General features: G+C 45.0%; 1 protein-coding gene across 1 annotated transcript in view; it reads left to right on the forward strand.

The window, feature by feature from the left end:
- LOC101614636 (GDNF family receptor alpha-1-like) overlaps nucleotides 1-14,014 on the forward strand; it is a 31,693-nt gene that overhangs the window by 9,105 nt on the left and 8,574 nt on the right. Inside the window, exon 4 of the mRNA XM_045137632.1 lies at nucleotides 4,287-4,623. Coding sequence (XP_044993567.1) covers nucleotides 4,287-4,623 — 337 coding nt within the window. The remainder of the gene's footprint in view (nucleotides 1-4,286; nucleotides 4,624-14,014) is intronic.

A 14,014-nucleotide genomic window follows, 5' to 3' on the forward strand; every position in this document is an offset into this window, starting at 1 on the left:
CCTTGTACAAAACTTTTCCTTTAAAATACTGCTGTTCAGTTTTAATACACTCTTAGGAAAAACTTAGCAGCCCACATAATTTTAAGACCTGTTAAGATAACAGAAAGGTGTATACCAGGCCAATTTTAAAGCTGTGTGTTAACATATGTGTCACTTGCAGAGAAAAAGAAATTTCTTACATGATGTGTATTCAATGTAAGGAATGACTTTTTTGTTGAAGCAAAGTGTTCACAATGTGAATGCAGTCTTTGATGTCAGTGTGTTTGTTTGAATTTGACAGGCTCCTAAGTGTGGATGCCTCTGTTCTTCTTTTAACATAGAGGCTAAAGTGTCCTCCATCAGACATAAAGTGCAGACAAAAATCCAAGTAGTTAAATCATGTATTTACCAATATTCAGCCCTTAAAGTCCTAATTCAGATTACTCAATGTGGTTTTAGTAAATTGTAGTTGATGATTATACAAATGCATAACTAATAAATCTAGAGAAGAATAGACTTTCAGAGTGTCCTTGGTCCCCAAAGAACAACTTTAGAAGTTTCAAGACTAGGCTGGAAATGTCACCCAGGCCCAGATTCACAGGTGTCAGCCTGGGCACACCGTGGCTGTTTCCTTCCTGGGGTCCCAAAGAGTGTGAGTATGTCCAATAGAAACAGGCTTTGGAGTACGAGGTGCGGAAGGCTGCACCAGGAGCGCTTGCTGAAGTGGAGGGCTGCCGTGGGCGGACACTGGCCGCACCTGTACTGCTCACTGTGAGATGATGGAGGTCGCGTTTACTGCGTCCACACTGAATTTGTAGGATGAACCTATGGTGTGCTGATACATGCCCTGTGCGTCAGGGTATAATATTGAAGTTTCTGATTTCAGGGATTCACTTAAAACAACGTACAGTTTTCATAGAACATAGGAAGTTTTCTTTTCATGAAGAATTTGTTACTTTCTGTGCCTTTTGTTTTTATGTTGTAATGAATATATTTTTGAAATGTGATGAGAATATTTAATACTCAGTTTGCCTGCCTATTAAAAATAAGACTTAAAAAGTGTTCTGTATTCCCTGTAGCAGTTACTTTTGCATTTTCTGTGAACAAACACCTGACCAGAAGAAACTTAAGGACATTTATTTTCAGCTTAGGGGCTATATCATGTAGGGAAGCTGTGGTGGTTTGAATAGGATAGATGGCCCCCAATATATTCAGTTGTTTGTTTGTAGTTTGCATCTGCTGGCTACCTGGCTGGAGGCAATGTCACTGGGTGATCTTAAGGTGTGGTGGTGGGTTTCCATTTCAATCTAAAGATATGCAAAGTGTGCCTAGCTGGAGTTCCTGAAGTGTGCTGTGGCTTTTGACCTTTAGGCTTGTGCTTCTCTCTCTCTGCCTGGTCCTGTGAAGGCAGGCCAACTTCTGCCATTATGGAACTTCCCCTGGATGTGTAAGCTTCAATAAATCTCTTCCTCCATAACTGTGCCTGACCTGAAAGTTCATCTCCGTGAACCTGAAGCTGTCTGTTACAGAATCCAAGACAGGTGTGATTGCTGGCTCCTCACATAGTCACCAGTGCACGCAGAAAACAGAGCAAACGACACATGGGGCTCCAGCCCTCTCCACTCTACTGTGACCCACTTCCCCCAGCTCGGCTCCCCAAGATTATAGGACCTTCCCAAACAGCACTACCTGCCGGGAATCAAGAATTCAAACACATGAGCCTGCCACACTCAGCCCATCACATGCCCCTTTTAGATGTCTGTCCTGTTTTTTAGCCCCATCCAGACAACCGGAACCCCCTCATCCTGACACTTCTCTAGCCTCTGGTACTTTCTCAAGTGTTCCTGCCATTTTGGGGTGTATAAGCAGGACAAAAAGGAGGCACAGAATCCGCAGTGGAGCCGAGGCTTGAGTGGGAACTTACTGGGGTGCCTGATCCCGTCGTTGTGGGGTCCTAGTCTCCTACCTACCTGCCCCCTCTCAAGGATCTCCGGCACACGTACTTATCAGTCTGACGTAAGCCACCTTTACCAAATGACTCTGCAGGGTTTGTGTCACTTTCTTTTCCCTGCTGGAGGAAAAACAAATCTTTATGGGGGATCTGAGCATAGTCCCTCTGGTCCATTCACTTGTAACTTTGTAAATTGTGTATGACCCAGGTCAACCTGCACAACCGTGCTCCCTGGCACTGATATACATACAATACAAGCGTGTCCCAGGGCTGGGGAAATGGCTTAGAGCTTAAGGCATTTGCCTGTGAAGCCTAAGGACCCAAGTTTGATTTTCCCAGGACCCATGTAGGCCAGATGGACAAAGGGGCATGTGCATCTGGAGATAGTTTGCAGTGGCTGGAGGCCCGTTCTTTCTCTCTGTCTCTCTCTCATAAATAAATAAATAGATAAATAAATAAATAAGTAAATAAAACTTTCAAAAGAAAGCGCCCCAAAGTAAGTGGCGATGGTTCCCCAGGCATCATGAGCACAGGGAATTTGAGCAGAAGGCAGTATGTGGCTTGTGATAATCCTGTAGCCCTTGCTGTGGAAGCCCAATGAAATGCTATCCAAAGTCCCAGCCAAATCTTCCTAGTTGGAAATTTTTAATAATCACAGAACAGATGTTTTATATGTAGGGAAATAAGTGATAATCAGGGTTTGCAAATTTTTAAATGATGTATTCTGTTTTTCTTCCAATGGTCTGGGAGCTAAATGTTAAATACAGCAGGCCTAATCTTTTGTGGACTCAATTAACCATGCAATTGCTCTAAAAGCATACAGTAGTCAGCATGTCCTACATGTATTTATTAAATAATTATGGAGAACTACTGTAGGAAAAAACCCCCGCAGAGGGTCCCCCACGCTCTGCCCGGATAAGGCGACACCCCAAATCACTCACGAGAAGCGGTCTTGATGCAAACTGCAAGAGGATTTTATTCCAAGTGCGCTGGGGCCCACAGTCGTACACCTCACAGGGGTAGAGGACTGCAGAGCCCCGAATGCAGGAACGGGGCAGTTTTTATAGGGTTTCTAACAAAGCCTGTGTATTAGACCAATCATTATTTAATATCAGGAGCCCCTGCAGGGTGTTAGCCAGTCAGTTTGTGCCACCCCACAGTTTCTAAGCCAATTAGTTTACTTTGCTCAAGCCCCTCATGGACCAATCACTCTCTTATGACCTTGTTGGTCAGCGTTTGCGCAGGTCCTTAGGTGGGAGTAGCAGAGTGTGGTACCAGTCTCCTGTGACCTTGGAGGTCAGCACTTGTGCAATTCCTTAGGTGGGGGTAACAGAGTATGGTATCAGCCTCCTATGACCTTGGTGGTCTGAAGCAGGCTGCTACAGCTTATGGTGCAAGTTACTAAGGCTTACAGTGTGGGCTATTAAGGCTACTAAGGCTTACAGTGTGGGCTATTAAGGCTTATGGTGCAGGCTATTTACAGAAACTAAATAAGTGGTTTACTTTATTACTCATTTCCCATCCTTGAGGGCTATCTCATGCCCTTTTTACCTAGTTTTATATTAGGAGTGGGCTCTGATATAATGAGAAGAGGGATTCTCTACTTGCTTCTAACAGAGAGTAAAGCCTGGAGTTTGAGGTATGCAGGGGCCCGCTTAAGCTCCCTTTGGAGCGTGATAGTATTTCTGAGCTTCTGAATTCTTGGGCCTTTCACTACATAGCAATTATAACTCATTCAGCATATCATTTTATGTACTGTATCCTGAACAAGTATATAATTTGTTGGTTTTTGAAAATTATTTTCATTTATTTATTGGAGAGCAACAACAGAGAAACAAAGAGGCAGATAGAGAGAGAGAATGGGCACAACAGGGCCTCCAGCCACTGCAAAGGAACACCAGACACGTGTGCCCCCTTGTGCATCTGGCTAATGTGGGTCCTGGGAATCCAGCGTCAAAACGGAGTCCTTAGCTTCACAGGCAAGTGCTTAACAGCCAAGCCATCTCTCCAGCCTAATTTGCTGCTTTTTGGATACTAGTTTCCTTTCTCAGAGTAAAGATTGGAAACATTTTTGTGTTTGCTAGTACGAGGCAGATGCCTGAGATCCTGTGCCTAGCTCCATAGTGACTACTTACCCATCTGCGGGAATCCCAGGAGCTTGTGCTACTGTGGACCTCTGCTGTTTGCATCCCAACGCCTTTTCCGGGAGACTCATCGGGTAATTAGCCTTAAAATTCCTTGATTTCTAGAGGTGTGAATATGATCAAGGGAACAGCAAAATCTCTGTGCAAATGTGGAGGTAGAGGTAGACAGAGGCCAAGCACTGTGATCATGTCTGTCTTTCTCTGCTTTGCAGTTAAGCACATTTCTGAAGAGAACAATTGCCTGAATGCGGCCAATGCCTGTAATCTCAATGACACCTGCCATAAGTATAAGGCGGCCTTCGTCACGCCGTGTATCACCAGCGTTTCTAACCAAGTCTGCAACCGCCACAGATGCCACAGGGCCCTGAGGCAGTTCTTTGACCAGGTTCCTGCCAAGCTCAGTTACGGCATGCTCTTCTGCTCCTGCCACAGCGTGGCCTGCAGGGAGCGACGGCGACAGACCATCGTGCCTGCGTGCTCCTATGAAGAGAGGAAGAGACCCAGCTGCTTGGCTTTGCGGGAGTCCTGCCAGAGGAACTACATCTGCAGGTACGTGTGCTGGCTGCAGGATTTAACGTGGTTCAGAGCGATCCGTGGCTGCTGCTCAAGCTGCCAGGCTCCGGGTGTCTGTGCTGCTCTTAAAGCCAAGAGCAAGGCCAGTTCTGTGAATGAACTGAGACTTTGACCTCTGCATCTGTAACATGGATTTTCATAGCTGTTTAAGCTCTTACCCTGGGGACAGTCCTGTCTTTAACTGGGGAACGCTTTTGAGGCAGGTGGTCCATGGTTGATACAGGTTTGCAGACATGAGCCTACTCCTCAAGTCCTGGGAGGCTGCCCAGTGAGGAGAAGGCTGGTAGGAGATAAGGAGACTCTTGATCCTTTCAGAAAATTGAAGAGCAGTGCGTGGTGGAGCACACCCCTAATCCCAGCACTCCGAAGGCAGAGGTAGGAGGACTGGCATGAGTTCGAGGCCACCCTGAGAATACATAGTGAATTCCAGATCAGCCTGTTTTAGTGAGACTTTACCTGGAAAAAAAAAGTCACAGAAAATGAGATGTAGAATTGGGTTTGAGTGAAAGGAGAATATCTCGGTCACTCTACTCATGCGCAACCCCAAGCCCCAGTGACCACTGCTGACAACTTGATAAACATGTTCCCAGGACTTAGGGTTGGATTCTGTTGCTGCTGGAATCAAGTCACTGCTGCTGGGCAGAGACTGAGACTGACACCAAGGCTCTGCCATGCTTCTTCAGAGGTGTGCGCTGGATCCCAGCTTACAGGTTCAGCTCCTACTGCCCAGTGCCTGCCCTTGTACCCAGGACCGGGCCAGGAGACTTCCGTGCCATCTGAGGCAAATCCTGCATACTCAGTAGGTGTGTGACAGGTGAGAAAGCAGGTGAATGTGACTAGGTGCTTGTTTTCGTAAAGGTTCTTTATTTCTGAAGGCCAGAGAGCAGGTACCGCGTGGGACATGTTAGCTGCGCTTCTGCTCAGCTTGTCTTGCTCCGGGGGCATGAGGCCCCGCGTTCTTTAAACAAGCTGTAGCACTGACCAGAGGAAGTGGCACCCTTATTACTTTATAACACTCTCAGGTTGAAGACGTGCTGAGAGTCATGGCCTTCCACTTTTTTTTTTTTTTAAGTTGGAAGAAGCTGATCTGTTTTATAAGGAGGATTCAGGTGGCAAAACATCACAGGGACAATTTGTGCATTGGGAGGAGACAGATAGTCCAAAAGTGTAACTCGAAAGACTCTTCCCTTTTCCTAGCCACTAGTCCGCTGGGGCCCTTCTAGCTGTGGGCTAGGAGCAGAGCTGTGTGCGCTACAGTCTTGAGGCTGGGCTGGGCTGGGCATCAATAGACAAGAAACTTGGGAAGAAGGATGGGAAAGACTGAAGAGGCTTGGCCATGTAGAGGAAGGCTCAGGGATGCTGAAGAACAGGAAGGCTTCTCTCTTCTGTGAACAGAAATGGGTTTCTGAAGTCTCCGGCTTGGACACTGACCACTCCTCTCCTAAGATACCACGCTATTCACTATTGCCCCACTGCCTGTGGAGGAGACCTTGTCTCCACTGAGAATGAGAAGGAATACAACTCCTCTCCTAAGATGCCACGCTATTCACTATTGCCCCACTGCCTGTGGAGGAGACCTTGTCTCCACTGAGAATGAGAAGGAATACAACTCCTCTCCTAAGATACCACGCTATTCACTATTGCCCCACTGCCTGTGGAGGAGACCTTGTCTCCACTGAGAATGAGAAGGAATACAACTCCTCTCCTAAGATGCCACGCTATTCACTATTGCCCCACTGCCTGTGGAGGAGACCTTGTCTCCACTGAGAATGAGAAGGAATACAACTCCTCTCCTAAGATGCCACGCTATTCACTATTGCCCCACTGCCTGTGGAGGAGACCTTGTCTCCACTGAGAATGAGAAGGAATACAACTCCTCTCCTAAGATGCCACGCTATTCACTATTGCCCCACTGCCTGTGGAGGAGACCTTGTCTTCATTGAGAATGAGAAGAAATACAACCTGCTGTCCATAGACTGACCTCACTCTGACATTGGGATCCAGTTGGTTGAGTTATGCTCGAAATGCGTCCCCAAACAGGATTTTAGAGTAGTCACTTGAAAAGAAATGCTGCTTCCCCAGAATGACCTTCAGGGCAGTCTGAGCTGAGCTCTTCAATGAAGGACAGCTGTGTGGTCCTTAGCTCTGCTTGTCACTTTTATACATGGAAACATCTTTGCTTGTCAGGAAGAAGTTGGAGTGGGCAGAGCAGACGGTCATCTGTGCTGCTTCTCAGTATTCTCAGTGCAGACAAAGTAAGAGGGGGTTAGCCTGGGTAGCCTTGAGACACCACCTCATATCTATCCATGAGAGCCTATTACCAACCATGTATGAGTGCCGCCCCTCCCCACCGGGAGACAGCCTGTGTCCCTGCCCCCGTGCTGGCGGGAGGCATGGTAGAACCCAGCTAGAGTCTTAGCTCCTTGCCAGTCTGGCCTCCAGTAGGTCTTGATGATCCCTCTCAGCTCTTTTTCATGCTCCCCTCCTGTGAAGGAGGAGTAGCACCTGCCCATATGGTCTCCCAGTGCCATGTTACTGGTCAGCTGTGTGAGAAGATCCTTGAGAGGAGGAACAGCAATGTGCATGTCCAGGTCTCTCTTAGGCACTGAACTTGCTACCTGATACTGGGTTATAGGCTTTAATCCTGAACACTGCCTCATGGAGAAGGCATCAAACTTTGGTATCTGTATTGTGTCCATGGGAAAGTAGATAGACAGGTGCATGAAGTACAGTACCAGGGCAGTTGGCATTTGGTCAGATTTCAGATGTCACGTCCTTTCCCATGATCCACGGCACCGGCCCGCTCTGCGATAGTGTATGCATGCACATATGTGTGCATCTTTCTTTTCAAGGGAGTTGCCTAAGAAAGTGATCACAAGTATGCAGTTCATATGGAAATGGTGACAGAGTTCAAGAGAGGAAATGAAAAGGCCCAACATCTTAATCTTTCTGCATTATGGGTGAATATGGCATTGAGAGTGTGGGCTGCTTTTCTAAACCTTATTCTGACTCTAACCATGTGCATATCTTGGCTGGTTGTGGGTCTTACTGGGCTGCAGCATGCTCACCTGTGAAATAGGGCCAACCTGGAGGTTACTGCATGGTAAAAGTCACTCCAGTCTGCACAGTATCATGTGCAGTGACTGATGGTAAATAAACATAATTGTAAAAACAATGTCTACAACAATGCAACTTGGGCTGCAGTTCATTCTCATGTGAGGGCTGGAAAGATGGTTTAGTAATTAAGCACACTTGCCTGTGAAGCCTAAGCATCCTGTTCGAGGCTTGATTCCCCAAGACCATGTAAGCCAGATGCACAAGGTGGTGCATGCGTCTGGAATTCGTTTGAAGTGGCAGGAGGCCCTGATGGACCCAGTCTCTCCCTCTCCCTCTCTCTCTCTCTCTCTCTCTCTCTCTCTCTCTCTTACACTCAAATAAATAAATAAAAATAAAACAAAAAATACAAATAAAGATAGTGAATGTGTACAGCAGTGACAGGGAGGTTGTGGGTATCAAGGCTGACGTGACAGACCTTTGAGAGCTCTGTGAATGGGTCAAAGTAAACCTTGTGATTGTCCGGCAAGGCAGAAAAGTTGATGAACTCATTTCTAGAAAGTGATTTTGTATGAGCCAAGAATCTCAGCTACTTTACCCTTAAGAAGAAAAGGTAGAGTGTTTAAATGCAATTGTGAAGGTCTTACATAAAATGCAGAAAAGGGGATAAGGTGAGGTTGTTGTTCACAAGAATATATTGAAGATAGGAATGGATTACCAAGATGAGGAGCAGCAGACTTCGTGGGAAAAGGAAAGTTATCATCTGATGTCAGTGGAGTGATTTATTAACCCCAAGAACAAAACACCATTTTCCCCGCCTCCTGAGCAGGTATCATACTCTCTATGTCCTTTCTTGGAAGGAAGGATTTAGGGAGTAGTTGCTTGCTAAGCTCTAAAACCCTGTTGGTTTTAAAACCACTTGCCTAGAAGAAACATGGCCTCTCGTATAATTACTATTCTATATAATTTTCATCAGGATGTCTGTGGGTCCATTAAGGAATAATAGAGGATCTTGTTTTTATGTTTCTGTTAAAGATTGTGTTCATGGTACTGTCAAGTCATTAGCCATGAAGGCACTTATTTATCTACCCCTTCCAACCCTTCTACAGGCTCCGCTTTAACATACCACAGGTGAATTAACATTCTGCATAGCAGAACGTTAGACCTGAGTTCCACAGTGGCAGTTAGTGCTCACTTTAGTAGGTAGGGAAAGGGCCTTTGTAAGTTATTAAAGGGAAAGTGTGTGAATTTTTAATTGTTAATCTTCTGGAAACCCAAAAGCACCACGTTTTGGATGAAGGAAGATGCATTTGGGATCATTTGTAGAACATTTTTTTTCCCAAAGCTAATTAGAGCTTTGGCACTGTGGTTGGAAAAATCAGCATGCTAAGTTGTCACAACCTTCTGAGAGCAGTCAGCACATCTTAAGCATACTGGCCTGGTGCTCGGGTAACCATCCAGTCTCCTGGCAGGAAGCACACCATGGTCTCATTGGGCTGAGATCAAGGTGTTGACAGGGTTGAATTCCTCCTTCAGGTCCAGGGGAGAATCTTTTCCTTTCCTTTAATCCACCCAGACAATACAGGGTAATCTCCCCACCTAAATCTCATCAGCAAAGTCCTCTCTTTAATCCATGCAAAGAAACACTCTCAGGATTTAGAGATTACATTGTAGCTGCCTTCAGGATCTAAAGATGCCCAGTGGTAAGTATTCATCCTTCTATATGAATGTTTTCCTTCTTTAGCTTTTTATTGACAACTTCCATTCATATAGATGATCTACCATGATCATAATCTCCTCCCTTTTTCCCACCCAAAACCCTTTTCCACTGAATCCCTGCTTCTATCCAACTACTCTGTTTTTGTTTTGTTTTTCAAGGTAGGCTCTTGATCCAGCCCAGGATGACTGAAATTCACTGTGTAGTCTCAGGGTGGCCTTGAACTCATAGCAGTCCTCTTACCTGTGTCTCCCATGTGCCGGGAGTAAAGGTGTGTGCCATGACACCTAGTTTCTAACTAGTCTATTTTGATGTCATTACTTTCCCCTCCTATCATGCAGGTAGCCACTGGGAGGTCATGAATACCACACCAACTTTGTGTCTGGAAGACAGTACTGCAAAGCACTCCTCCATTACACTGACTCATACATCCTTTCCACTACCTCATCCACAGTGGTCCCTGACTCTTGGAGGGTGTAATAGAGATATCTCACTGTGGTAGTTTGAATAGATGGCCCCAAACATGTTCATTTTTTTTATTAGTTTTTAGTTTGCATTTGCAGCCACCTGGCTGGAGGTGGTGTCACTGGGCTGATCTTAAGGTGTGAATGTGTGTTTCAGATTTCAATCTAAAGATATGCAAAGTGTGCCTAGCAGGAATTCCTGAAGTGTGCTTGGCTGTGTGGCTTTGGGCTTTTGGCTTTTGGCTGGTGCTCCTCTCTCTCTCTGCTTGGTCCTGTGAAATCAGGCCAGCTTCTTCTGCCACTATGAAACTTTCTCTGAATCTGTTAGCTTCGATAAATCCCTTCCACCATAACTGTGCCTAGTCTAGAAGTTTATCTCAGAGAACCTGAAGCTGTCTGCTACACTCACTTAGTGATGAATACACCATTGTCATTTAGTGTCACCATTTTAATGAGTTTTTAGTTTACTAATGTTGACAGCCATCTGAAAAGAGAAGTATCTTTAACCCAAAATGATCGTAGCATTAATAAATGGGCACAAGCCTAGGTATTTGTAGGGTACTTTGTTGGTCATAGTATATATCCATGTACCCAAACAGTGATAGTTTCCCCTCTAGGGCTCATGACTTCTTCAGTCATAGGCTTTTGATAAGATTTTCACTATCAGTCAGGTATTCCCTCCCATGGAGTAGGCCTCAAATCTAATCAGAGAGCAGTTGGTTTGTTCCATAACAGGCATAACATTGCATCAATTAGTGTATTTGGCTTGGCTGGCCAGCCCTAGAACTTTCAGGGTCCACTGTTGGTTAAAACTATTGATGGATTTTCTCCCTTAACAGGCTATATGGCTCTCTGTAGCCTGACAGCCAGTCAACAGCAAGGAGGCTTCCAGCTCAACTCCAGTTTAATTTATGTGACATGAAGCCTAAGCATGTGGTGTCTTCAGCAGTAGGGTCTTACTGTATAGTTCTGGTGGGCAACCAAGAGCCTTGGCAACAGCCCACAATATTTATTATTATTCATTTTTATTTTAACAAATATTTCTGGGCACAGCATTATCCACCCCTCTTGAGTAGTTTGGCCTAAACTTTCTCCTTTTAGCACATATATTATTTACCTAACAAAGTAGATTTCTATATGGCTTATTCATGACATCTCACATGAATCTTTTCTTGAGCATCTATCTTTTAAATTTTTATTGGTGAATATCATGCCATGGCTTGTGGAAGTACTTTTATTAATTAATTAATTTGAGAGAGAGAGAGAGAATGGGTACACCAGGGTCTCCAGTCACTGCAAACAAAATATAGACACATTGTGCATTTGGCTCTGTGTGGGTCCTTAGGCTTTGCAGGCAAGCACCTCACTTGCTGAGCCATCTCTAGCCTTGTCACTAGTTTTTTGCTTCCAACCCAGGGGTAGGTTGATGGCTCAGAGCCAGATATGTAGCTTTCACCTAGCTTGTTGGGGTGTGTGCGCTGAGTGTATCTCAGTATGCTTAGTTTGAGTGTAGCCCAGTATGCTTAATTTTTTTTTTTTTTTATTTGGTGGGGAGGAAAGTTCTCATTCTAGGTCATGCTGACATGGAACTTACTCTGTAGTCTCTGGCTGGTCTTGAACTCAAAACAGTTCACGTACCTCTGCAGCTTGAGTACTGGGATTCAAGGTACACACCACCATGTCTGGCCTTAGTATTCTTTTGGAGGTGGACATAATAATAATTAAATGAAACCATGGTGAGAGTCCACTACTGCTCAGAGATACTGAGATGATGTGGGGGCTTTGTAGAGTTCCAGGATATATGTGAGACAATTTCTGAAATATCTCCTCAAGACAGAGGGACCTTGTGAATTCTGTGTAACATATATACAAGCCATCTTTTCCTGGTTTGGTTGACCTCATGAAAGATTGGTTGACATGATGATTAGATTTTTATTTCTCCTTATAGCCGCTTGTAATAAAAATAATTTATTAATTTTCCCTGGAGAAATATGAATGGATTATTGGCAAAAACTTACTCTAAGGGGTTTGAGCATGTTTGTAATCTGTAGTTATCCCAGCAGACACAATTGGATAGATGAGAGCTTTATGATCTTTTCATCACATACAAAGGTCTCCATTTCTTTTTGGCTTCAGTTTCTTTCTTGAAAAAACAAGCTGGATGTTCTTCACTAATAGACATACAATGGCATCAGTAATCCAAACAATTTTATTTAAATTATATATCCAATACAGAGCCACCTATGATGTTTTTCTTTCTCTGTCTCATTATTATCATATTTATACTGTGCTCAACAGCTTGTGCAGGGGGAGGAATTGGCTGAGGGTGATGGAGGAAACAGTCTGTACTAAAGGGGAGCCCTAGGGTATGAGATCAGGGTCTCCTAAAAGCCCTTCCCATTTGGGTAGATACCCATGCCAGGGTCCAAAATTTGCCTTTCAAGTTTTCTGAAGCAATTGTAGATGTTGAGTTCTTCCAACCACCTGACACACATGGATGATGCCTGCCTTTGTTCGTACAAGGTCACTTTTGTAGGATTCCAAGTTGGTCTGTTGCTGGCCAGACTTCCCTCAGGGGCCACTGCAGTGTGATAGGATCAGAAAACGGTCAGGCAATATTACCTTTGCAGACTGATTGCTGCTAATTAAACCTGGAGAGATCCCAAAGTAGGAAGCACTGTCTCGACAATGTAAGATGTCCCTGTCATACCTGAACTTCTTTCTGAGGCAAGGCTTTGTGGGAGCCCTTGTGGGGACTGGCTCAGAGCACAGCGAGGGCAGTCTTGTGTGACCCACGTGCCAAACCCTGGTACCCGGGACCTGCCATGGTGTTTGGCCAAGGGAATAGCAGTTAATTAGTGAATCCTTCGGGATGTGTGCAATAGTGTGGAGCCTAAAAAATACAAGGATAAGGGTGAGCAGTGATTTGGGGAAATGGGTTGAAATCCACTTGGACACAGGGCCCTTCCTGGCCCAGGAAGCAAAGTCTCAGAGGCTTCTTTCCTAAAGGGTGTGACAATGAGAGGTTCTACGTGGCACCACAGGATTCTTGGGTTTGGACTTCCTCAAAACTTGCTTGTGGTCAAAGTTGGTACTTTTTCTACATGTGTAATATGAGGGACTGCAGAAGACCGACCAAGATACATGTTTCTGTAGTTGTGTTTATTGGAAGTCATAAAGTCAACATGACAGAAACTACCCAAAGAGGTGAAGAGATGGATGTAATATCAGAACAGAACAGGAACTGGGGAAAGAGGTGAAGCGATGTGTGGGATGTGTGTAACTTCAGAATGGGACAGAAATGGGGAAGAGGTGAAGGGATGGGTGTAATGTAAAGATGGGGTAGCAATGTTTAGAAAGGTAAAGGGGTGGCAAGAAAATTGTACTGAGTAGCAGGTGTGTCGAGGAACTCTACATTATTGTCACTGTGTCACAAAACCACAGGGCTCACTTTCCAGATGATGAACTTGAGGCTAGGAGAAGTTAAATGCTAAAGATAAGAACATTAGAAGGGAAGCTATACTAGGCGCAGGTGCTTGTAAACCTGAGTACATTAACTTACTGACTGAGAATGCATTCAGATACTGAAAGGCCCAAGAATCCAGAAGCCCAGAAATACTATCATGCTGCAAAAGGAGCTTAAGTGGGCCCCTGCATACCTCAAATTCGAGGCCCTACTCTCTGTTGGAAGTAAGTTAAGAATCCCTCTTCTCATTATATCAGAGCCCGCTCCCAATATAAAACTAGGTAAAAAGGGCGTGAGATAGCCCTCAAGGGTGGGAAATGAATAATGGAGTAAACCGCTTATTTGGTTTCTGTAAATAGCCCACACCATAAGCCTTAGTAGCCCACACCATAAGCCGTAACAGCCTGCCTTAAACCACACTTTGCCACCCCCACCCAAGGACCCGCGCAAATGCTGACCACCGAGGTCATAGAAACTAATTGGTCCACGGAGCGGGGCTTGAGTAATTTAAACTAATTGGCTTAGAAACTATGGAGTGGCATAAACTGACTGGCTCACACCGTGCGGGCTCCTGATGTTAAGAAATGATTGGTCTAATGCACAGGCTTTGTTAGAAACCCTATAAAAACTGTCCCGTTCCTGCATTCGGGGCTGTGCAGTCCTCTA

Source organism: Jaculus jaculus, chromosome 18, assembly GCF_020740685.1.
Source record: "Jaculus jaculus isolate mJacJac1 chromosome 18, mJacJac1.mat.Y.cur, whole genome shotgun sequence".
NCBI classification, from domain to species: Eukaryota; Metazoa; Chordata; class Mammalia; order Rodentia; family Dipodidae; genus Jaculus; species Jaculus jaculus.